The sequence below is a fragment of the Macaca thibetana genome, chromosome 3 (assembly GCF_024542745.1).
Source record: "Macaca thibetana thibetana isolate TM-01 chromosome 3, ASM2454274v1, whole genome shotgun sequence".
Lineage (NCBI taxonomy): Eukaryota > Metazoa > Chordata > Mammalia > Primates > Cercopithecidae > Macaca > Macaca thibetana.
In genome coordinates, this window is record NC_065580.1 from 147,213,535 (window position 1) to 147,239,297 (window position 25,763).

Genomic DNA, 25,763 nt, shown 5'->3' on the forward strand with positions numbered 1-25,763 from the left:
CACCAATACACGTGCAGTCACACATGCACACGTCACATGCACACACATCCTCATGTACACAAACCATACAGGGATACATGCACATACACATGCCTCTATGTACACATGTGCACAGGGCTACACACCAATATACATGTGCAATTATGCACACACGGCACATGTACACGCATGCTCACGTGCACACACAAACCAAGCCTGGGTACATGCACTGCACATGCCTGTATGTACACATGTGTACACGGGTCGTGTGTCCAGGCGTGGCAGTGGTGCATACCCACACCTCTGCATGTACATGCCTGCAAACACACTCTGGTATGTATGGCCTGAGGTTCTGAGTCCCTGGACCTCTGAGTCTCCCTCCAATGCTGTCTCTGGATGAAGGTCCCGGCCCTCGCCGGCCCCAGTGTCCTGGCGACATTTTAACAGGAGGGCAATGGGCCAAGTTTACCTCAGACGCTGGGGCCTGGAGGGGCAGCTGAATTTGCAGTCGAGAGAGCAGGGTTTGAGTCCACACCCAACACAGACTGGCAGAAGGCGTTGGTGGGCCAGCCCCTGTCTTTCTGCACTGAGGTCTCCTCTCCTGACAAGACCAGACTTGCAGGATCATTATGGGATGGGGATGAGCATTGCCAATTGGCAAGTTCCAAGCCGACGAGAGCCTCCGTGTGTACGAGCTGCCCGAGAGACTTGTTAAAGGTGGATTCTCACAATTGTTCCAGGCGGGACCTGAGGACCTGCCTTTCTCAGGCACTTCCAGGGACCCCACTCCGAGGAGTGAGAGGCTGCACAAAACCCAGGGATTTCTCCAGAACTTTCGCGAGGTGTCTGCGGGAAGGAGAGAGACAGAGACTCACCTTGCAAGGGTCTTGTGCTGGCTGCCCCATGCCAGGCGCAGTGGGAGGGAGGGAGGGAGGGAGGGAGGGAGGGAGGTTGGTCCCTCGGAGGCCCCGGCAGGTGGCACTGTCCTTCCCGGCCTGCCGGGAAGTTGGAAGGAGCCCTGGGGCCCCCCAAATCCTGTTACATCCTGGCAATTACAGTTTATTGCTGCGGCACTAATCCCTTAAAATTAGTCATTAGCGGCTTAAGAACCATTTAGCGTTGGGTGCCCACTAAGGAGCTGGGGGAAGCGGGGAATCTGCCAGAACCAGAACTTTCTCTGGCCTGGCGGCCAGGGCTGGGCGGGGCCCGGGGCCCGGCGGTGCCTCCCGGGGTCCTCACGCGCTGTTTCTTTCCCATTCCACTGGCAGACGCGTGAAGAGGATTTGACAAACTCGTGGGGAAGGCTTATTAAATCAGCCCGCGAGGGAGATGTGTTATCAGAGACCTCTACTCTCTCCAGCCCACCCAGACACGTCCCTCGGGGGTGTGAGGGCTGCGCCCCACCCCTGCCTCTTACCAGGAAAGGAGAATCCCACAATCTGAGTAGAGCCGGAGCTGCTGCATCTCAGCGCTGGCTGGGGGCCCAGCCTGGTGTAGACCCTCACAGGGAGCCGGCAGGGGAGGGGCCAGCCCCAGGCTCCCCCCGAAAGGAAGGTGCTTTGGAGACCCCTGGCTGTGGAGGGGGAAGGGGAGACCAAGGCAGAAAGGAGCCGCGGGTCCGGATGCGGACATGAGGTTGCACTGGGGACAGGGTGGTTGTCTGTGGCCCTTTAGCTGCCAAGCCTGTCCCGACTGCCACAGAAGCCGGGGTGGAAGGCGGGTGTGGGCAGTGGCCCGGGCTGCAGCAACCAGAAGGTTCAGCAGCCTCAGATCTCGGGAAGGTGACACAAGGACTTGGGGACAGTGGGTGGAGTCCTGTGGCCACGGGGTCTGTGGCTGTGGGATCCCCTGGTGTGATGTTTCTGGCGTGGGTGGAGTCCGTGGCCAGTGCTCCTTGGCCACCAGGTTTGGCATCGGTGATGGCAGAGTCGGCGGTCCCAGGGTCCCGGAGCTGTGGGGTGTGTGTCCACCAGGGGAGTCAGTGCCAGAGCCACCTGAGGCTGAGCCACCTCTCCACCCTCCCGTTTTCTCAGCCTCTGCCCCAAATCCTCCCGATAAATTCCATTCCTACCTGGGCTGGCTGGAGTTTAGCTCTGGTCTTGCCATCAAGACCACCACCTTTGGGGGGGCTCCTGCCTGGACCTGGACCTGGCTGTCACCCACCAGGGACCACTCCTCCTGCTGCCCCCGGGGCAGAGGCTGCGGGCTTCTGTTCTGCCTGAGGGCCCAGCCCTCTGTCCTCCCCCAGGACAGCCCCTGACCTCCAGCCTCTGGGCCCACCCTATCCCCACTTCCCACCTGTTGGGGTCCCACCCGCCTTCAGGGCCCAGTCAGACCCCATCTCCTAAATTGCCTTGACAAGAACCGACCCCTGCCCCTCTGTGTCCACAGCCAGGGTGGTGCTGGCTCCCTGGTCCTGAAGGGCCAGCTGAGTGGGGCTCGGTCCCGGAAGCCCCAGCTCCATGAGTGTGTCGGGGGGGCCGTCACCGGGGCTGCTGGCGGTGAAAGGGTGGGTGGGAACAGGCACCTCGGCGCTCAGGCTGTGGCTTGGCAGGAATGGTGATGGGGAAAGCAGGGTGGTGGGGGCTGGGGTGCCAGGACCCTGGGATTGGCCTGGGGGGTATTGGCGGAGGACAGCCCAAAGGCTAGACCAGGGCCCCCGTTCTGATCATCTGTGGCCGTGGGAGCAGCATCTTGCGTGGGCCCCGGTGTGCTCAGCTGAGACGTGGGGCGGCGGCAGCCCCAGGGCTGCGATGGGGCCGGGCAGTCTGGAGCTCCCGGTTTCAGTGTGAGAGCCAGTGGCTGCCCAGCTCTGGCGGGGCTGTGTCTGTCTGAGGCACATGTGTCTAGGGGCCGAGCCAGGGCAGAACAGCCTTTGCCTGACATGGAAACGTCTCACTTCTCCTCTTGTCTGCACAGCCTGCGTCCCGCACAAAGCCTCGTGCAGCTGAACCCCACGGGCCTCCGAGGACCCCTCCATCAAACCCTTTGTGCCCAGGAACAGAAGCCAACACTGAACGGTGACGTTGGGGGGTTGGGAGAGGACATGCAGGAGGAATCAGGGGCTTCCTGTCTCAAGGCTGCAGGGCACACCCATCTCTCCCAGTGGGCCACTTAGAGGACAGTCCCCCCAACTTTCCCCGAGACCTGGAGGAAAAGGGCTTTCATGAAGGGTTTGCAGAGCCTGGTGGAGTGCTCTAACTGTGGGTGGGGGGTGCCGGGAGTGGGGTTTGTGGAGATGGTGGAGTGTTCTAATGGTGGGCGGGGGGTGCTGGGATGGTGGTGTTCTAATGGGGGCGAGGGTGCCGGGAGTGGGGTCTGTGGAGGCTGGAGGAGTGTTCTAATGGTGGGAGTGGGGTCTGTGGAGGTGGAGTGTTCTAATGGTGGGTGGGGGGTGCCGGGAGTGGGGTTTGTGGAGCTGGTGGAGTGTTCTAATGGTGGGCGGGGGGTGCTGGGAGTGGAAAGTAGGGGGTGAGGCGGGGATGGCAGAGCTGGAGCTGCCTCGCCCTGGAGGAGTCTGGGTGGAGGCGGCAGCCCTGGGCATGGCCCTGGCCCCCAGTTCGCAGGCAGGAGGCAGGGGCCACCCTCCCCGGTCCTTCCTCCCCTGGCCCCTGCCTCAGGTCTCCCTCGTCTCAGCAGCGGCGTCTCTGCAGCGAGGCCATTCCCCTGGCTGCACCGGCTCCCCTCTGCTAGGCTCAGACAGCGGCACCTGCACCTCTAAGGCCGGGGCTGCCGAGCCGAGTGGAGGGGACTCGCTCTCCAGCCTCGAGGGCCAGGTGCTCCATCTGCCCTGTGGGGTGGAGTCACCACACGCCCCTGGCTTTGGTGCTGCCAGCCGGGTCCAGGCCCTCCCTTGGCCCTGGAGTGACGGGCACAGAGGGCAGTCTCCCCTCGATGCGCCCTTATCTGTGAAGACAGTCCCCCCAACCCCTGTGCCTCCGTCCGGGTTCCATCAGCAAAGGGAAGCCCCGGAGCTGGGGCCTGGCCTCGAGAGCTGGAAGCTGCTAAGCGGAGGGGCCTCAGCCCATGGTGGTGGGGAGGGCACCCCGGCCACCCTTGGTCCCAGCTGCCACCTGTGTGCTGGCTGTGCATTCCCTGAGTGGAGATGCCTGACCCCCGCAACGCTGGGCTACGGCTGGTGGTGTGCTGACAGAGGTCCTTCCGCTCCTCCCTCCCACCCTGCTAGGGCTGGGCCACAGACACACAGGGTGGGTGGACTGTCTGGGGGAGAAGACTTTATTTCACAAGGTGAGGAACCTGGGCTGGCAGCCGATGCCCGCACACCAGGCTCTGGGACACACAGTGTCTGCACGTGGGGAGGGTGCTGGCCGCCCCAGCAGAAGTCTGACGTAGGTCTCGGCGTGTCTGTCAGTCATACCGCTGCTGCGGGGCTGGAGAGGCAGGACGTGCACCCAGCCTGTGGCTGGCGGGGCAGGGGACCCGCAGGTCCGGCTGAGCGGAGCGGCTGCAGGCTAGGCCACGGTCTGGCGGCTGAAGAGCTCGAGGGTGAGCGAGCTGAGGAAGGCGGGGATGCTGTCCTGGCGTCGCAGGTGCACCTCGATGAGCTCGCCCACGGTGTGCGAGAACTCCGTCTCCAGCAGCTGCATCTTGGAGCCCGAGGGGCTGGTGGCCTGTGGGGCAGGTAAGAGACAGGACAGCGGTCAGCCTGGCAGCCCTCTCTCCCTCTCCCCTCCCTCCCTACACAGCCCCTCCAGCCATGGGGGCTTCCCTTGGCCTGAGGACCTGGACAGGGGTAGATGTGTCCTTAACCCTGCCAGGCCTTATTCCAGGTCACCTAAAGGGACTGAATTAACCCAGGGCAGGGTCTCTGTCGTCTACACTGTCATGTGCACAGGCAGCTGGGGGTCCCAGGCATTGCGGGGTGTGCCCACCCAAGGCGCTGCTGCCTCGCCCCTTCCTCCTCCGCCTGGGGGGCTCCAGCACCTGTCTACGCACCTGTGACTGGCCCCAGTGCCACTCTCCACTGAGGCTGGAGGACCCCACGCCCTGGGCAAGTCCCACAATGCCTTCCAGACTGCCTGGGGCCCCACAACCTAGGTTTCCCCACTTGTGAGGGGCTGCTGGGGCCAGGCGGGGTCTGGCTCTGTGAGTTCTGCAGCCCAGAGGGCAGCCTCCTGTAACTGGAGAACGGGCAAGGAGGAGATGGCCTGGTGACCAGGAGCTTCCAGACAGCATGGCAGGTGCCAGGGGACACAGGGCAGGACCTACAGGGTTCAGGTCACGCAGCAGGTCTGAGTGAGCTGCTGTGCCACCATCCTGGGCTGTGGGGAGTGGACAGAGGCCCTTCTGAGCAGGGACTCGGTCATCTCTCTCCCTCCCCAGCTGCCCCCGAGAGCCAGCCCCACCCCGGTCAGCACAGGGCAGAGGGCTCTGGCATGGACCCACTTCCCACTCTGGAGACCACAGCAGAGATGCCGCAGGTGGGAGGGGACACACCTGTGACACACACACTCCCAAATACGGGGAGACCCCTGCTTCCCAAGCCAGGGTGCTCGGTCTCCAGACAGCTCTCACCAGGAACGACTTCTTGCTGATGCCCAAATCTGCCCAGGTGCCTGCTGGCTGGTTCTGCCCCAGTGGGCACCCAGGCCCCGACTGTCCACAGGGCTGGCAGGTGTCCCACACAGCCCCAGGTCAGGCAGGACACAAACCCAGCCCACCAGAAAGCTCCCTCTCAAACCACGTCCCTGAAAAGTCCCGAACCCAGAATATGCCCGAACTCCCACAACTCCACCATAAAGAGGACAGGGCCCAACTAAGGGGCCCTTGAACATCTTTCCAGAGAAGAGCCACACACGGCCAACGAGCTCATGCCAGGATGCCGGGCACCGGGGACATGTGAACCGCACTGAGCGAGACACGGACCCGCCTCATGCCGACGGCCACAGAGAGCAAACAGCACAAGCTGCTGGGTGGAGGGGAATCCGACCCTCCGCGTGGCTGGTGGGGGCGTGTGTGGGGCGGCCCCTGCAAACAGCTGGCGGCTCCTCAAAGAGCTGAACGCAGAGTCCATGGGCCCAGCACGTGCCCGCGTGCCCAGCCAGGGAGTCGGACTGAGCGCTGATGTTCCCGGCAACACGATCCCATCCCTAACAGATGGGAAGTGGAACCAGCCCTCAACCGTCGGAGAGAGAAAACCGGGTTTACCCGTCAACACTGCTTCATACAGCTGAACTCTGAGACATGCTGCCACGCGGGTAAACCCCCAAAACATGCCCAGCCAGACACAAAGACGAGTCGGCACAACTCCACGCCTAGGGGATGTCCTGGAGGGGCACATCGGGGCTCAGGGCCGGTGGAAAGGCGCCACGGTTAGACTGTGGTAGCGGCTGCACACTGGATGTGCCGGGAAGAACGGAACGGTAGACTTGAGGGTGAGCCGCATGTGTGTGCATCAGAGCTCAGGAAACTCTTGTAAAGCACTCCTCTGGCAGGCAGCCCTCTGGGAACCCTCCCCAGGAGCCACAGGGCGGCCTGGCTGCACCCAGCTTCGTCCTGGCAGCTCCCTGTCCACCGGGACCTGAGCTGGGCCCGGCCCTGATGGTGGCGCCGCCCCCTGCTCCACCTTGCTGCCTGGCCTGTTCCTGTACCTCCTGTTTCTCAGGAGCCGTCCCCCGCCCTCCCCCTGTTCCTGCTGCCTTAATACATTTGGCCTTGTCATAGTTCAACACAAACCATTTTTAAACAAAAACAAGAGAAACCACTCTGACCTTTTACTGAGAAAATCCTTTCATTTCTGCCTTCTGCTCTTGATTCTGAATTTCTCCCCCTAAATGTCAGAGGGGCTGATTCTCCTGCAGCTGCCGGGCAGGGGTGGGAGGCAGTGTGGGAAGAAATCTCCTTAGCCGGCACCTTCGCCCTCCTCCCAACCCGGGGCTGGCAACCTGGCTGGGCCTGCAGCACTGAGGTACAGACTCCGGCCAGGCTGGACCAAAGAACAGCTGTTCTCCAGGCACCCACCTTCCCTGGCCCTCAGAGGCTGGCAGGCTTTGGGAGCCTGGCCGTTCTTTTCTAAAAATATATATATTTTTTAGAGACAAGTCTCACTGTCATCCAGGCTGGAGTGCAGTGGCATGATCATGGTTCACTGCAGCCTCGAACTCCTGGGCTCAAGTGACCGCCCCCCTCAGCCTCCTGAGCAGCTGGAATTACAGGCATGTGCCATCACACCTGGCTAATTTTTAAATTTTTTTTTAGAGACAGACTTCAGCTTTGTTGCCCAGGCTTGTCTCAAACTCCTGTCTTGATGTGAGCCTCCTGCCTCAGTTTCCCACGAGGTGAGGATTACAAGCATGAGTTCTGATCATTCTTTATTTGAAACAGGTGCACCCTGCCAGTGTCAGCGAGACAACTGCTCCCAATGGTAGGCCAGGTCGCCCACCCACGGCTCCTACAGCACCTCCTCTCTGCTGGCCTCAAGTGGCTCTGGAAGAATGATGCCCTAAGATTCCGTACTGCCCTCCAGGTTAGGGCGGGGGTGGACGGGGACAGGCAGGAGTGACCAGTACTACTCTCCTAGCTCAAGCCCCACACAAAGGCAGACCCAGTGTTTGCAAAACACCAGCCCCCCGCGAACAAGTCAAACCGCCCTGCAGCCCACCTCTGACTCCGTTTCCCCCAGCGTACCCGGCCGCATTGGGAGGGGCCGTCCCACTGACTCCGTTTTCCCCAGCGTACCTGGTCTGCATTGGGAGGGGCCACCCCACTGACTCTGTTTCCCCCAGTGTACCCGGTCTGCACTGGGAGGGGCCGCCCCGCCTCTGACTCCGTTTCCCCCAGCGTACCCGGTCTGCACTGGGAGGGGCCGCCTCAATGACTCTGTTTCCCCCAGTGTACCCGGTCTGCACTGGGAGGGGCCGCCCCACCTCTGACTCCGTTTCCCCCAGCGTACCCGGTCTGCACTGGGAGGGGCCGCCCCACCTCTGACTCCGTTTCCCCCAGCGTACCTGGTCTGCATTGGGAGGGGCCGCCTCAATGACTCTGTTTCCCCCAGTGTACCCGGTCTGCACTGGGAGGGGCCGCCCCAACTCTGACTCCGTTTCCCCCAGCGTACCCGGTCTGCATTGGGAGAGGCCGCCCCACCTCTGACTCCGTTTCCCCCAGCGTACCTGGTCTGCATTGGGAGAGGCCGCCTCACTGACTCTGTTTCCCCCAGTGTACCCGGTCTGCACTGGGAGGGGCCGCCCCACCTCTGACTCCGTTTCCCCCAGTGTACCCGGTCTGCACTAGGAGGGGCTGCCCCACCTCTGACTCCGTTTCCCCCAGAGTACCCCGTCTGCATTGGGAGGGGCTGCCCCACTGACTCTGTTTCCCCCAGCGTACCCGGTCTGCACTGGGAGGGGCCGCCTCACTGACTCCGTTTCCCCCAGCATACCCGGCTGCACTGGGAGGGGCCGCCCCACCTCTGACTCTGTTTCCCCCAGCGTACCCGGCTGCATTGGGAGGGGCCGCCTCAGTCTGACACCCTCAGCGGCACTCTGGCATTAGCAGGACCTGCTGAATGAGTGGCACCCGGCCCATCCATCTCTGCTCAGCCCTCTGCCATGTTCAAATATCACACAGTCCCCAGGTACCTCGTAAATCACTGTAATTAGGGGCTGCTCACTTAAAATTAGAGCGCAATTTTTTAAAAAGCAAATTGCCAGTGAGACACGTTGGCTGTGGCTGGAAATATTTATGGGGCGGCCTGCTTGCTGGCTGTGGCTTCCTCTCCCTTCTGTCTGGCCGGCCCGAGCTGCCACCTGTCTAGTCGGCACATACAGCGGCCGTGTGGCTGGCGGGTGCCCTGGGGGAGACTGAGACACTCACTCTTAATGAAGACACTCTCAGTGTCCATTGTGGCCACTGCACTCCAGCCCAGACCCTGACTGGCCTGGCCTGGGGCTCACCTGCCCCTCTGGAAGCAGAGCGGGCCTGCCCTGGAGGGTCGGGGGCCTCTGCAGCTTGTCTGTGGAACACGTGGGCCGGGAAGTGCATGCCCGGCCTCCATTCCAGCTCTGCCACGTGAGCAGGTCTCTGTGCAGTGCTCATACAGTGACCGGGGCTGCGGGGCCTTACTAAGCGCTGGTCCTACCATCCCCGGAGCTGAGCCCCGTGGTGTCCCAGGGGGCACGGACAACAGACACGGAGTGAGGGAGGAGTGCGGGCTGACGAGGCACTTGGAGAGCAGAGACAGCGCCTCTCTCCACACACCACCAACCGCAGGATGTGGTGGGGCTCGGAGGCCAAGGGGGAGGTGTGCAGGATTCCTGTCGAGAGCAAGACTCCCTGCGGCTGAGGGTCCAAGAGCAACTCCATGAACAGGGAAACTCGAGGGGAGGAAGCTAGAGACGGAATGAAAGAAGCCCTGAGTCCTGGCTCAAACAAGCAAAGCTGAAATAATGCATTAAAATGAGAAAACATGCAGGAAATGGAAACGATGCTACTTTGAGATACTGGGAAGTTATGTGAATCCTGTTCATCTGTGGGGTGGCATGAAGAGGTGGAGGCCACACCAGTGGACATCAAAACCAGAAACCAGTCAGCGAAAACAGGAAAACTGGGTAAGTGCCTGGAAATTAAACAGCACACTTCGAAGTAATCCACGACTCAAATGGGATGCCTCGAAGGAAATAAAAAAGAACAGAATGGAAACAAGAATACAGCATAATAAAATTTGCCGGATGCACCCAAGGCAGTGCTTAGAGGGAAACTGACAGCACTCAATGCCTCTATCAGAAAAGAAGAAAGATCTCAAATCAATTCTCTAAATTCCTACTTTAAGAAACGAAGGCCAAAACAAGCCTGAAGCAGGAGAAGGAAATAAAAGTAGGAATGAACGGGAAAACAAAAGACAGTTCTTAAAACCAAAAACTGGTTCTTTAAAAAATAGCAATAAGGCCGGCCAGGAGCAGGGGCTTATGCCTGTAATCTTTGCACTTTGGGAGGCCAAGGTGAGAGGACTGCTTGAGCCCTGGAGTTTGAGAACAGCCTGGACAACACAGTGAGATCCCATCTCTACAATCAATCAGCCAGGTGTGGTGGCATGCACCTGTAGCCCCAGCTATTCGGGATCACTTGGGCCTAGGAGTTTGAGGCTGTAGTGAGCTGTGATCACACCACTGCACTCCAGCCTGGGCAACAGAGTGAGACCCTGTCTCAAAATTTTTTTAAAAAGACCAACAACAGTAAAATTGATAAACCCCTAGCAAAACTGCCAAAGATTAAAAAGAGTGAAATGACCAATATCAGAAATGAAATGGAAGTATTATAATAGATCCAGAAGCTATTAAAATAACAATAAAAAATATGACAACGAAATTTGATGCTCATAAAGAACTGGACGGATTCCTGGAGAACCACAGACTACTAAAACGTGCCAAGATAAAATAGACAGCCTCGGTAGTCCTATAACCATTAAATAAATCAAGTTTGTTGTAATTAAAATGCTACTCAGAATCTCCAGTCCCAGATGGTTTCACTGGACAGTTTTACTGAACATTAAATATGAATTAATACCAATTTTACACAATCCCTTTTCAGTTAACAAAAGACAGGGAAACACCTTTCCACTATTAACCTTGTACTGAAACCAACAAGGATAGTGCGCACACACGCAGAAAAATGAGTCTCTCGTGAACTTGGATGCAAAAATACTCAACAAATACTAACAAATGGAATCCAGTAATATACAAAAAAGAGTATCACACCCTGACCAAGTAAGATTCAGTCGAGGTGTAAAACAAAGGCTAGTTCAAATTTGAAAATCAATCAATGTTATCTGCCCTATCAACAGGCTAAAGAAAAACAATGCTATGATCCCGTTGACACAAAGCATTTGACAACATTTAATCTCCATTCCTGAAGGGAACTCTTGCAAAGCAGGAATCAAGGCAAAGTCCTCCAGGAAGAACCCTCAGCTCACACTGCTTCGCGGAAGAGCCTGGCTGCCTTCCCTTGTTCGGTCAGCGGGGAGCTGGCTTACCCGACTCATCCTCAACCCAGCACAGGAGCCCCTCACACCAGGGCATGAAGGTAAGAAAAGGAAAACAGCAGTGCAGGGACTGGAAAAGAAACGAACTGTCCCTACTCGCAAATGACGTGACGGCCCACATAGAAAACCCTGAGCAATCTGCAGAAAACTCAAACACTAAGTGAGTTCACGAAGGTTGCAGGAAATAAGATGAACATGCAAAAATCAACCACATTTCTATAAAGCAATTGCAAACCAGTGAAAAGCAAAATTAAAAGGCAATACCATTTACAGAACATCTTACATACTTGGGTATAAATCTAACAAAAACTTGCACCGTGTCTGCAGAAAGTCAGGAAATACTGATGAAAGGAATCAAAAGAATGTTTGCATAAATAGATACAATGTTTATGAACTGGAAGACTCAACATAGTAAATACATCAATGTTTCCAAACTTGATCTTTGGTTTTAATGTAATTGCTATCTAAACCTCAGTATAAATATATATTTTTGAAACAGGGTCTTATTGTCACCCAGGCTGCAGTGCAGTGGTGCGGTCTTGGCTCACTGCAGCCTCAAGCAATCTTCCTGCCTCAATGTCCCAAGTAGCTGGAACTACAGGTGCGCACCATCACTCATGGCTGTTTTTTGTAGAGATGGGGTCTCCCTATATTGCCCAGGCTGGTCTCGAACTCCTGGGCTCAGGCAATCCTCCTGTCTTGGCTTCCCCAAGTGTTGGGATTATAGGCATGAGCCACCATGCCTGGCCAGCATGATTTTTTTTTTGTTTTTTGGTAGAGATATATAAGATTATTCTAAAATTTATACAGAAAGCAATTCCGAAAAAGAAGAGTGGAGGAACTGCCCTTCCTGATGTTGAGAACTGTACAGCTACAGCACAGCGTTACACGGCTCCTACGTCAGACAGACACGGCTGGGGCAGCGCTGGAGGGGAGATGTGGAGACCAGTGGAACAGAACAGAGGAACCTGAAACAGACCCACAGACACGTCCAGGCCACTTTCTAACAAAGAATATTATACCATGACCACGTGGGACTTAGTTTAGGTGTACACGGCTAGTTTGGTATTTGAAAAATCAACGTAATCTGCTCTATCAACAGGTTAAAGAGCAAACAACAAATGATCCTATTAATTGATACAGAAAAGTCACAAAAGAGTCACAAAGGCGCTTCAGTGGAGGAAGAACAGTCTTGTCTTTGCTACAGCTGGTGCCAGAGCAGCTGGACATACGTAGTTAAAAAAAATTCTTTTTGACTGAAACCTCACACCTCATATAAAATTTAACTCAAACTGTATCATGAACTTACGTGTAAAACACATAATTATTTTAAAAAAGAAATCTTCAGGATGTGGATGAGGCAGAGCTCTGAGACTCAACACCAAAGCACGATCCATAGAATAAAATTAAAATGGATAAATGGGCCTCACCAAAACTTTAGGAAATTGCACAGTGAAAGAGCCTGTGAAGCAGATAAAAGGACAAGCTACACGACAGGGTGCCAGCGTCTCCCTGCCTATCTCTCCCGGGACGCCACGGCCACGGGGGACCCCGGCTCCTGGAGGGGCCAGTGCACAGAACCCAGAGGGGTGACTGCAGTGTCTTAACCCCGAGTGGGATTGCTGCCTGTGCCCCGGCCCCACAGGGCAAGGCCGACATCTGTCTTGCTTCTCTCTTTTCCCAGGACAGACCTCACTGGGCTGGAGACTGGCCTGGGCACAGAGGCCACTGTGGCATCAGGGGCCATCGTGAGGACACAGAGGCCAAGGCTGTGGCATCAGGGGCCATCGTGAGGACAGAGAGGCTGGGGCTGTGGCATCAGGGTTCATCATGAGGACACAGAGGCTGGGGCTGTGGCATCAGGGTTCATCGTGAGGACAGAGCACCCAGGCATTCTTAGACACATCCCTGCTCCCACTGGCCTTCCTGGGAGAAGCACCCCCTTGTTCCAGATGAGAAGCTGCAGCTGCTGGGCCAGGGGACGCATGAACATTCCATGGTCAGATCTACAAGCGCCATGCGCCTAACTGGACACAGCTCCAGGCGCCTGCTTCCCTGAAGCCCAGTCCTCCTGTCCTTGGTGCTGCAAGCTCCGCTCCCGAGCAGGGCTGTGTGTGGGGAGAGGACAGGAGCCCTCGGGGGAAGTTATGCTGGGGGCCCATTTGTCAGGGGAGGGAGGGCAGGAAGCAAGGTCCATAAGGATGGGGTACCCTGCAGCTGGGTCCTGACCCGGGGCTGCTCCCTCTCCTGGGCATAGACACTGCAGGCAAACAGCAGGCAGTCAGCCTGCCACCACCTCCCAGCCGCCACCACACGCCCTCGACAGACCTTCCAGATAAACGGCTCCATCCTGACTTGAGCACTGCTGGCCCCAACGCCTCCCCTCTTACTCCACCTGCTTGTGTGGGCCTCGGGGCAGAGCTGCCGGCATCGGGGGCTTTCACACCCACCAGACCTAGCTTCTAACCTCGGCTTGGCCACCAGGAAGCTGCGTGACCCTGGGCACATGGAAACGCCTCTCTGAGCCCAGTCTGCAAACTGGGCACGGCCGAGAAGACTAACCAAGTCAGGTGCGTAAAATCACCGGGCTCGGGGGAGACGCTGAGCACAGTGGGATGAGGAAACCCTGTGCCCACATGACCCCAGGCCACGAGGACGGCGGCTGCCCCGTGCCCTGGCACCACCGGATGGCCTCTACTGGAAAATGAGCTGCTCCCGGCCTCATCCCCACCTCACTGAAGCGGGACTGGTTGTCTGCCAGGCCCCGCAGCCCCCAGGCTTCCCACAGAGGCTCCCCCACCAGGACCCGCGGGAGAGGAGATGGACATGCCTGGTTGGCCTCTGCCAGGGCAGCCGCAGGTCCCTGTGAACCTTGCTTGTAGAAGACACCTGCTCTCAAAGCCAGGCAAGGAGAGATTTTTTTTGTCTTGAGGCTGTAAGGAAATCAAAGTGTTTTCAGCTTCAAAAGACGCTCTGGGCTTCTCAAGTTGAGAATCTGACGCATCCCAGGCACTTTCATGCACACATGGGGCGAGCCGGGGAGAAGACTCAGCTGCGTCCACTGAGAGTCAGCCTTGAACTTCAGGGGTGAGAAACCCTGCAAGTTCACACTGCGACACGACACACACACCCACACACAGTGCAAAAGGACCCTTAGAAAATCATCAAAATGCTAACGGCGGTTAACTTGGAGTGTTGGCATGGAAAGTGACTCATGGTTCTCTGCATTTTCCAGATTTTTCTATATGCTGCATATTTGTAATTAGGAAAAAAGTATATCTAAGTTATATCTGCAAGGGCGGAATAGCTTTGAGACAGGCCGATGAGCACTATGGACACACGCAAGCACCAATCCTTACCCACCTGGCCTGCAACCCTCGGGCGTCTTGCCTGGGCCCCTGTCTGCCCGTCTGCCTGGAGCATCTCCGGACACTCTGTGGGAAGCCCCCCCGTGGGCTGCTGAGGCCGATGCTGCCTGCCCACCTGCCCCAGATGTCCTGGGGTGCCACGCTGGCGTCATGGCTGGCATCTTGGCTGGTGGCACCACAGACACCGGGCGTGGGTCACAGCGCGAGCTCAGCCAGCTGGTGGGGGTTGGGTGGCACTGGTCAGGTGGCCACAGCAGAGCCTACTGAGGCCACCACAGGGCTGCTGCTGAGGTGTGAGACACAGGCCCACGCCCCTCGGCACCCAGTGGCCAGGGCACCCAGGTTGGGCTTGTGCAAATCCCAGGTGGGGCACAGCTCTGTCTGTCCACGGGTCTTTGCGGTGCCCATCTGAGCGCCTGTGAACAGTACTGGGCAGTCTCACTGTGCACACGGCTCTGCATGAGCCTCCACGGCCAGGGCTGCCCTCGCTCCCCTAAAGAGTCTCAGGGGCTGAAGGCCTTGGACCACAGCGTCAGGGTCCAGAGGTGATAGACCTGGGTAATGTGTGCCCTTACCCCTGCAGGTGCTGCTGGGGGTTAGAGGTCAGCACGGTCCCGGCCCCGGGGTTAGAGGTCAGCGCGGTCCCCGCCCCCGGGTTAGAGGTCAGCGCGGTCCCGGCCCCGGGGTTAGAGGTCAGTGTGGTCCATGCCCCGGGGTTACAGGTCCCCGCCCCGGGGTTAGAGGTCAGTGTGGTCCACGCCCCGGGGTTACAGGTCCCCGCCCCGGGGTTAGAGGTCCCCGCCCCGGGGTTAGAGGTCAGCACGGTCCCCGCCCCCGGGTTAGAGGTCAGCACGGTCCCGGCCCCGGGGTTAGAGGTCAGCACGGTCCCCGCCCCCGGGTTAGAGGTCAGCGCGGTCCCGGCCCCGGGGTTAGAGGTCAGTGTGGTCCCCGCCCCCGGGTTAGAGGTCAGCGCGGTCCCGGCCCCGGGGTTAGAGGTCAGTGTGGTCCACGCCCCGGGGTTACAGGTCCCCGCCCCGGGGTTAGAGGTCAGTGTGGTCCACGCCCCGGGGTTACAGGTCCCCGCCCCGGGGTTAGAGGTCAGCACGGTCCCCGCCCCGGGGTTAGAGGTCAGCGCGGTCCCCGCCCCCGGGTTAGAGGTAAGCACGGTCCCGGCCCCGGGGTTAGAGGTCAGCGTGGTCCCCGCCCCAGGGTTAGAGGTCAGCGCGGTCCACGCCCCAGGGTTACAGGTCCCCGCCCCGGGGTTAGAGGTCAGCACAGTCCTCGCCCCGGGGTTAGAGGTCAGCGCGGTCCTGGCCCCGGGGTTAGAGGTCAGCACGGTCCCGGCCCCGGGGTTAGAGGTCAGCACAGTCCCCGCCCCAGGGTTAGAGGTCAGTGTGGTCCTGGCCCCAGGGTTAGAGGTCAGCGCAGTCCCCGCCCCTGGGTAAGAGGTCAGCGCGGTCCCGGCCCTGGGGTTAGAGGTCAGTGCGGTCCCCGCCCCGGGGTTAGAGGTCAGCGCGGTCCATGCCCCGGGGTTACAGGTCCCCACCCCGGGGTTAGAGGTCAGCGCAGTCCCCGCTCCGGGGTTAGAGGTCAGCGTGGTCCCGCCCCGGTTTCATGACTTGGCGGCAGTGATCTGTATCCCACAGGTCGGGAGTGATAACGTCGACTGTGCTGAGCCTGCCGGGTGCAGCATGAAAGTGGCTGGTGCTACCGTGGTCTACACAACGTTAGACCGGGATACCGAGGACCCCTGGCAGCCTCACACGTCACAGCGGGGCTCTGCACAGGAGTCTGTGCCTGCTGCACATCCATGGCCCGAGGGTGACTGCAGAGCAGCAGCCACCACTGCGTCCTGATAGTCACTGCCTGGCTTGTCTCTGCTCTCAGGAGGGAGACAGCAAGCTTCCCGTCTCTGGTCTGTTACCTCCGCCGAGGGACTCCTCCTCCAGGCTGGCCACAGGACTTGTTCTAGCCCATGCCTGACTCCCCTGCTCACGGCCTCACTCCCTCATGGATGCCCATGACCGGCCCAGCCCCACCCTGCACATGTCCCCTGGCCCCTGGCCCAGCCCAGCTCAGCTCCTCAGAGCTCCTGGTCCGGAGGTCCAGGTTTGACCCTGGACACCCTGCTGTGTGGCCCTCAGCTCCCAAATCTCTCTGCACCCCCGTCCCTACGGTGCCCCTCGGGAGGCGATGAAGCCGGGCCCAAAGGAGGCCTCGCAGATGCTGCCACGCGAGCACCGCGCCCAGGGCCTGGCGGCAACTGGGTCAGGACAGCTTGGACAGAACGCCGAGAACAAATGTCCCAGCATGAAGTTCCAAAGAACGGAAGCTGGCAAAAAGCGTGTCCGGCACGGGGAAAATAGCTCAGCCAATTATTCCTGCCTAATTGTACCGAGGAAAGCATCTAAATACTGCCTGTGCTAATTATACCAGCGTTATTGGGGTTTATCTTCCCCGCGAGGGTGACCTTTCCTTCAAGAGTGACTGGCGGGGCGGGCAAGGCCAGGCACCCCAGCAGTCGCAGAAAAATCCCAAACCAACAATTATTATTATTATTATTCTATTTATACAGCTCCCCCTCGCACACAGGCGCTCTGCTTTAGAGCCACACACAGCTGCTCCTGCAGCCGCAGCCGGAGGGCAGTGGAGGGAGTGGGGCGCCAGCGCAGGGTGGGGTGGCCTGCGCAGCCCCTGCTGTGAGTGGCATCTGCCACAGGGGGCTACAAGGGCCGTAGAAGGGCATGGAGGCCACAGGGATGAGTTAGAGGAGGTGGCGGGGATAGAGAAGGAGGGAGAGGGGGCTGAGTGTGGGTTAAAAGACAGGGACTGGCCCCGAGGGCAGCAGGAGCACAGAGCACAGTGAAGGTTAAGGGAAGAGGGCACACGGCGGGCAGGCGGGACGGGTGCTCAGCTCAGGCACGCGGGTGAGGAGGGAGGAGCTGCAGCACTGCCGGCGCCCAGTGGCTCCCTGGGCCCCACCTGGGTGTGGGCTCCTCCCCTCCTGAGCCCAGCCTGGGTGTGGGGTCCTCCTCTCCTGAGCCCAGGCTAGACAGCACCACCCCTTCCAGCTGTAGCCGAATGAGGAGGAGAGGAGAGGACATCAGTGGCCTCTGCGCCTTCTCACCTCCCGCCCAGGCAAGGCCTACGCCGCTGGGGGTGATGTTTCGAGGAGTGCCAGGCTTAGGGCAATGTGATACTGGGGATGTGGTGTGGGGAGGGCTGGAGATGCAGGCCCGCCCTCCTGGAAGGCTGCCCCTCTTATCTGCTATGGGCCCCGGGGCCCATCAGTTTGTCTCTGAGCTGAAGTTTCCTGAATGTAAAATGGAGACAAAATGTCTATTTTCCCTGCTGGCAGCGTCTGGCCGAGACAGAGCCACACGGACAGATGCACCTGCCATCTGAAACAGCCAGAATATGAGGCATAAAATGTGAAACAACAGTTTTCATTCAGGAAGGGTGGCGGGCCCTGAGAGACGGGGTGAGCCCGGGGAGACTGATCATGGCCCAGGCAGGGCCTCGGGGACCTGAGTTGAAGGACAGGGCTGGAGCTGGAGCTGGAGCCGGGGCACAGAGAGGGCTGAGTTCTGTGGAGTGCTCAGTGAGAGGCTGAGAAAACCTGGAGCATCAGAGAGAAAAAACCAGAAAACGGCACCTGAAGCTCACACCGGGCTGAAGCAGCGCCTGTCTCCAGCAGCCTTGCGGGAAAGCCTGCGAGCTAGGCGGCTCCGGGGCACAGCACTGAGATGGGCACCCCTCAGCAAGGGGAGGTGTGAGCCCCAGACAGACGGATGCTGCCCTGCGCCCACCTCACACTTCCTGAACCAAGACCCAGAGGACCAGGCTGTTTCCAAGTACCTGAACTGTGTCTCCGAACAGAGCTCACGAATATTTACAGGAACACACATGCGCACGTGCATGCACAGGCACGTGCACACACACACGCACACACACCCTCGCAGCACCCAACAAAGAGAAAATCAGCCGAGTGAAACCAACCTAGGGCTGACCTGACGTCAGAAGCGGCAGATCACATTTAAGTCACTGTAACTTTGCTCCATATGCCCAAAAAGCTAAGGACAGACATAAAAGCGACCAAAAAGAGCCAAATTGACCTTCTAAGGATGAAGACAACAAGGGTGGGGGACGGATCCACGCCAGGTCAGATATCGTGGAAGCAAGATCAGTGAACCTGCAGATACAACCACGGAAACCGTCTGAGATGAAACCGATGAGAAAAAGAAAGGAAAGCGCATACAAACAACAAGGAAAAAACAGATAAATATAAAGCAGCAGCACACTGGGTGTGGGCTGTGGGGCGACGTCACGTGGCCTGACGCACATGGGGCGGGAGTCCCGGAGGTGGGCTGGTGGCACTTCTGAAATGGCCCCACCTCCAGGCATCACCCGCAGTAGCACCAGCCGTTCCGTGTGACTTACAGCTGATGGAAAGTGTGGCGCAAGTGCTGGCTGTCCCCTCTGCAATTGTGCCACGGCAGCCGTGACTTCTGTGGCTCCCACCCTGGTTCTTGGAGCTCTGACATGCCAGCTGCTGTGGGTGAGCTGCCTATGTGGCAAGGAGCTGCCGTAGGAACCAAGCCCGGCAGCCCAACCACAGATGAGAAACAGAATCCTTCTGACAGCCACATGGGTGCACCTGGATGTGGGACCTTCCCCAGCAGAGCCAAGAGGACTGTGGCTGGGGAGATCCCTGAGCAGACAGCCAGCTCAGCCACACTTGGACTCTTGACCTCAGAAGCCACAAGCCACTGAGTTCTGCAGCAATGTTATTCAAGGACTGGTCACTAATGGTGGGCACAGGGAAAGAGTCTTGAAAAAGTAATGGCCTCATTTTTCTGAAATGTGTGGAAAAGTGTAAACTGAGAGATCTGAGAAGTTCAAAGAACCCCAACCACCACCAAAAAAAAAAAAAAAAAAAAAAAAAAAAAAAAAAGGGAAAAACGACATCAAAGTACATCATAATCAAACTGCTCAAAACCAGTAGTACAGATGAAATCTTAAAAGCAGTCAAAGGAAGAAAAGACAATTGACCTACAGAGGAACGACGACAAGGATGACAGCAGACTTCTTGGAGGAAACACTGGAATTAAGAAGACAGTGAGATCACCTCTGTAAAGTACAGAGGGACAAAAAACAGCCCAGAATTCTCCACCCAGTGGAAATATCTCCTCCCAAATAAAGACTTCTTCAGGTGTGCAATTAAAATATCCAAAAGCAGCTGATTCACACTGCAAGAATATTAAACAAAGCTCTTCAGACAGAAGGAAAATGAGGATGCAAACAGGGGCTTACATAGCAGGCCGGGCGCGGTGGCTCACGCCTGTAATCCCAGCACTGTGGGAGGCCAAGGCGGGTGGATCACCTGAGGTCAGGAGTTCAAGACCAGCCTTGTCAACATGGTGAAACCCTGTTTCTACTAAAAATACAAAAATTGGCCAGGCGTGGTGGCACATCCTGTAATTACAGCTACTTGAGAGGCTGAGGCAGGAGAATCGCTTTAACCCGGGAGGTGGAGGTTGCAGTGAGCCAAGATCGCGCCACTGCACTCCAGCCTGGGGCGACAGAGGGGGACTCTGTCTCAAAAAATAAATAAAAATAAAAACAATCATGGGCCTACACAAGAAGAAGGAAGAACACCCCTACTCCTTCCATGAATGAGGGGTGGGAGCTGCATGTGCAGACATACACAACATTTACAACTATTTTTTTATTTACATATCTTTCAAAGATAACTGACTAACCAGAAACAAAAACAAAGTATTGTGGGGTTTATCATGTGCATAAATAAAACATATTACAAGCAGAGGACTAAGGCAGGAAGGAGAAGACTGGAAGTACGTGACTGTCAGGTTCTCACACTACACGTAAGGTGGTGTTGCATCATTTAAGGATAAGTGTGTTAAGTTAAAAGATCTACACCCTAAATCCTAACACAACCTGTCAGAAATACAGTTAACAAATCAAAAAAGGAGACACAGGAACTCCAAGAAAGGCAGAAAAAGAGGGAAGAAAAAGGAACAAAAGGACAGACAGGACAGACAGAAAACAAGTAACAAGATGATAAACTTATCTAATCAAAGTAGTAATCAAGTTAAACGTAAATGGCCTAAACACCCTAGTAAAAAGGCAGAGATTGTCAGATTTCACGCTCAGCTATATCCTGCTTTTAAGAAGTACATTTTAACTTGAAGACATAGTAGATTAACAGTAACGTAAAGCAGATAGGGCACACTCACAGAAGCCAATTCACCCTGCGTTCAGGTGGCCACACCTCGCTTCTTCCCACGCTGCTTTACTGTGCTTTACAGATGCCGCATTTTTCACATGTTTAAAGTCTGTGTCTGGCAAGTCTTTCAGCACTATTTTTCCAAAAGCATGAATTTGCTTCATGTCTGTGTCACATATATATCCAACTTTCTCATTATTAATATATCTGTTATGGTAGTCTGTCATCTGTGATCTTTGATATCACCATTTTAATTGTTTCGGAGCGCCACAAACAGTGCCCATAAGATAGCAAACTTAACTGATAAATGTGCGTGTGGGCCAGGTGCGGTGGCTCAAGCCTGTAATCCCAGCACTTTGGGAGGCCGAGACGGGCGGATCACGAGGTCAGGAGATCAAGACCATCCTGGCTAACATGGTGAAACCCCGTCTCTACTAAAAAATACAAAAACAAAAACTAGCCGGGCGAGGTGGCGGGCGCCTGTAGTCCCAGCTACTCGGGAGGCTGAGGCAGGAGAATGGCGTAAACCCGGGAGGTGGAGCTTGCAGTGAGCTGAGATCCAGCCACTGCACTCTAGCCCGGGCGACAAAGCGAGACTCCGTCTCAAAAAAAAAAAAAAAAAAAAAAAAAAAAAAAAGTGCATGTGCTCTCACTACTCTGCTGACCGGTTGGCTGTCCCCCATCTCTCTCCTTCTCTGGGGGCCTCCCCATTCCCTGAGACACAACCATCATTGAAACCAGGCCTGTTAATAACCCTAGAATGGCGTCTAGGCATTCAGTGAAAGAAGACTCACGTGTCTCTCACGTTAAATCACAAGCTAGAGATAATTAAGTGTAATGAGGAAGGCATGTTGACAACTGAGACAGGCCAAAAGCTAGGTCTCTTGCACCAAACAGCTAGCCTGCAAGGGAGAAGTTCATAAAGAAAATCACAAGGGCTGTTCTAATGAACACGTGAATGATAAGAAAGCAGAACAGCCTTACTGCTAATATGGAGATTTTCAGGATGGTAAGTGAGCCTTTGGGGCCCTTATGAACGGTGCTGAGTCTTCTCTCTCTCTGCTCTAACAGCGGAACAACAAAGCCTGGATGACAGCACATTTGTTCAGATGCAGCAGGGTGCACTGAATATTTTAAGCCCACTGTTGAGACCTCCTGCTCAGAAAACAAAACTCCTTTCAAAACATTATTGCTCACTGACAATGCAACTAGTTACTGGGCTCTGATGGAGATGCTGGAGACTAACGTTGTTTCTATGACTGCTAACACAGCATCCATCCTGCAGCCCCTAGATCAAGCAACAACTGACTTTGAAGTGTTATTATTTAAGAAATACATTTTGTAAGGCTATAGTTGTCACAGGTAGTGATTCCTCTAATGCATCTGGCCAAAGTCAACTGAAAACCTTCTCGAAAGGAGTCGTCATTCTAGATGCCATTACGAACATTAGTGATTTACAGGAGGAGGTCAAAGTATCACCATTAACAGGAGTTTGCAGAAGCTGGTTCCAGCCTTCATGGATGACTTGGTTCAAGAAGATGTCAGTGGAGGAAGATGGACAGATGTGGTGAAAATAGCAAGAGAACTAGAATTAGAAGCAGAGCCTTAAGATGTGACTAAATTGCTGCAATCTCATGATCAAGCTTGAATGGATGAGGAACCGCTTCTTATGAATGACCAAAGAAAGTGGCTTCTTGAGTTGGAATCTGCTCCTGGTGAAAATACTGTGAACATTGTTGAAAAATGACAGCCAAGTACATAAACTTGGTTGATAAAGCAGTTTGAGGGGTTGAGAGGATTGGCTCCAAGATTGAAAGAAGTTCTACTGTAGGCAAAATGGCATTAGAGAGCATTGCATGCTACAGAGAAATCTTTCATGAAAGGAAGAGTCAATATGGCCAGCTTCATAGGTGTTTTTTATTAATATTTTGAGATGGAGTCATGCTCTGTTGCCCAGGCTGGAGTGCAAGGGTGGGATCTCAGCTCACTGCAACCTACACCTCCCAGGTTCAAGCGATTCTTGTGCCTCAACCTCCCAAGTAGCTGGGATTACAGGTACATGCCACCATACCTGACTAATTTTTGTATTTGTAGTAGAGACGGGGTTTCACCATGTTGGCCAGGCTGGTCTTGAACTCCTGGCCTCAAGTGATCCACTTGCCTTGGCCCCCCAAAGTGCTGGGATTACATGTGTGAGTTGGTGTTTTTAAGAAACTGTCACCCCAACCTTCAGCAACCACCACCCTGATCAGTCAGCAGCCATCACCATGAAAGCAAGAACCTGCACCAGCAAAGAGATTACAACTGGCTAAAGGTTCGGGTGATCATTAGCACTTTTTTAGCAATAAAGTATTTTTAAAATCAGGACATGTACATGGTTTTTTAAAGACATAATGCTATTGTACCCTTGATGGACTACAGTACAGGATAAACAGAACTTTCGTATGTGCTGGTAAACAAAATTCATGGGACTCGCTTGATTGTGATATTAGCTTAATCACAGTGGTCCGGAACCAAATCCATGATATATCCAAGGTTACTCATTGATAGTGCAACTCTGTATCAGACAAAGATTTCAGAGCAAAGAATATTACGAGCAATAAAGGTCATTTCATAATGATAAAAGGGTTATATATGAAACAAAACCTGGAATGCAAGAAGGAATAGAGAAACCTGTAATTATAGTCAGAGGTGTCAATATTCTCCTATCAATAATTGATAGAACAGGAAGACAGAAAATTAGCAAGGATATAGAAGCTTTGCAAACATTATTAAAAATGTCAGCTACGTGACATCAATACAGCACATTCCAGTGGGACACAGGATACACACAGATTTCAAGTACACACACAACATTTACCAAGGCAGTAACATTCTGGATGGACCTTAAAACAAATTTCAAGAAATGTGGCCGGATCCAGTGGCTCACGCCTGTAATCCCAGAACTTTGGGAGGCCAAGGCAGGTGGATCAGATCAGGAGTTTGAGACAGCCTGGCCTGGTGAAAACCTGTCTCTACTAAAAATACAAAAATTAGCCGAGTGTGGTGGCACATGCCTGTAATCCCAGTTACTTGGGAGGCTGAGGTAGGAGGCAGGAGAATCACTTGAACCGGGAAGGCAGAGGTTGCAGTGAGCCGAGATTGTGCCACTGCACTCCAGCCTGGGTGACAGAACGAGACTCCGTTTCCAAAAAAAGTAAAAGGATTCAGACCGTTCTGAGAATGTTCACTGACTACAATGAAATTAAATGAGAAATTAGTAACAGATGGTATCTGTAGATTTTCAAAAAATGTGGAAACTAACACACTTCCAAATAACCCATAGATCAAAGAAGAAAAAAAAGGGAGATTAGTAAGTGATTTGAACTGAATGAAAATAAAAACAAAATATCAGAATTTGTGGGATGCCACTAAAGCAGAAACTGGGGGGAAACTTATAGCACTGAATGTCCACATTAAAAAAAGAAGAAAGGTCTCAAATCAGAGACTTCAGCTCTGCCCTTTAAGAACTAAAGAAGGGGCCGGGCGCGGTGGCTCACGCCTGTAATCCCAGCACTTTGGGAGGCCGAGGCAGGCGGATCACAAGGTCAGGAGATCGAGACCACGGTGAAACCCCGTCTCTACTAAAAATACAAAAAATTAGCCGGGCGCGGTGGCGGGCGCCTGTAGTCCCAGCTACTCAGGAGGCTGAGGCAGGAGAATGGCGTAAACCCAGGAGGCGGAGCTTGCAGTGAGCCGAGATCGCGCCACTGCACTCCAGCCTGGGCGACAGAGCAAGACTCCGTCTCAAAAAAAAAAAAACAAACAAACAAGAACTAAAGAAGGGCAAATTAGACAAAGTAAGCAGAAGAAAGAAAATAAAGATCAAAGCAACAATTGGTGAAAGAAAACAAAAAAGCAGTAGAAATAATAAAACCAAAAGCTGTTTCTAGCCAGACTGACCTGGAATAAAAGAGAAGAGACAAATTACTAACATCAGGAACAAGAAGGGTGACAGCACTACAGATCCTACAGATGTTAAAAAGATAGTAAGAGAAATTATGAATAACTTTATGCCAATACCTTTGAAAACAGATAAAATGGACAAACTTCTGAAGATACAAACTACTAAAGCTCACCACAAAATAAAAAGATAATGTGAATAACCCTATGTCTATCAAGACATTGATGTGTAGCTAAAACCTCACGAAGAAAACTTCAAGGTTCAATGGGTTTGCTGATGAATTGTATCAACCATTTAAAGAAGAAAATATCAATTCTATATTAACTCTTTTTTTCCAGTTTGTTTTAATCAAGAATTCCCCATGAACTCTTTTAAGAAAATTGAAGAGGAGGAATGCTTTCCAACTCACTCTGTGAGACCAGCATTACTATGATATACAAATCAGAAGACATTACAAGCCCACCCCAAAACTATGGAACAACCCTAAGGAATATTTATGCAAAACTTCAAAACAAAATGGTTAGCAATTCACATCCCGTAACATATAAAAAGGATAATGTATTATGACTAAATGGGGTTTATCCTAAGAATACAAGGTTGGTTTAACCCTAGAAAATCAAAGTAATTCCATATATTAACAAAGTACAAAAGGAAAACCATATGATCAACTCAATAAATGCAGAAAAAGCATCTGATCAAACCCAACAGGCATTCCTCCAAAAAAAAAAAAAAAAAAAAAAAAAAAAAGAAAAATTCTCAGCAAACTAGGATTAGAAGAGAACTTCCTCAGCCTGAGAAAGGGTATCTATGAATGACGTACAGAGAATACCACACTTAATGGCTAAAGATTGGATGCTTTTCCTTCAGATCTGAAACAGGACAAGGATGTTCACTCTCACTGCTTGTATTCAGCATCATCCTGGAGGTTCTAGCTAGTGAAATAACACAAGAACAAGGAACTTCACAAGCATCCAGTGTGGATAAGTGGAAGTCCAAGTGTACTTACAGATAATATCATTGTAAGTGTACTTACAGATAATATCATCATCCAGTACTAAGAAGCTACTGGAACTCACACATGAGTTTAGCAAAGTTGCAAAATAAAAAGATCAATATACAAATGAATTGTTTTTATATAGTAGCAACAGAAATTAAACATAAAAACAAAACCCTTTTATAATAATATCAAAATCTAAAATACTTGGGATAAATCTGAAAAAGATGTGAAATACC

At 54.2% G+C, this 25,763-nt stretch overlaps 3 protein-coding genes across 20 annotated transcripts in view; 1 reads left to right on the forward strand and 2 right to left on the reverse strand.

Annotated features, from left to right (window-relative positions):
- Window positions 1-25,763, forward strand: part of NUDT1 (nudix hydrolase 1) — a 1,171,653-nt gene that overhangs the window by 720,305 nt on the left and 425,585 nt on the right. The window lies entirely within an intron of this gene.
- The window catches only part of PSMG3 (proteasome assembly chaperone 3), a 585,180-nt gene that overhangs the window by 263,059 nt on the left and 296,358 nt on the right, over window positions 1-25,763 (reverse strand). Inside the window, exon 1 of one of the 6 annotated variants that reach the window (XM_050784298.1) lies at window positions 12,604-12,607. The exons of the other annotated variants lie outside the window; for them this stretch is intronic. The gene's annotated coding sequence lies outside the window, so the exon portion shown is untranslated. Of the gene's footprint in view, window positions 1-12,603; window positions 12,608-25,763 lie in introns of those variants that run through there. 6 annotated transcript variants of the gene reach the window in all.
- Window positions 4,198-25,763, reverse strand: part of MAD1L1 (mitotic arrest deficient 1 like 1) — a 423,851-nt gene continuing 402,285 nt past the window's right edge. For 11 of the 12 annotated variants that reach the window (XM_050784233.1, XM_050784234.1, XM_050784232.1 and 8 more), the window contains one exon: window positions 4,198-4,610. In XM_050784233.1, the coding sequence (XP_050640190.1) occupies window positions 4,452-4,610 (159 nt within the window). In that variant the 3' untranslated portion in view covers window positions 4,198-4,451. Of the gene's footprint in view, window positions 4,611-18,508; window positions 18,533-25,763 lie in introns of those variants that run through there. The other variant, XM_050784236.1, reaches the window with a different exon arrangement.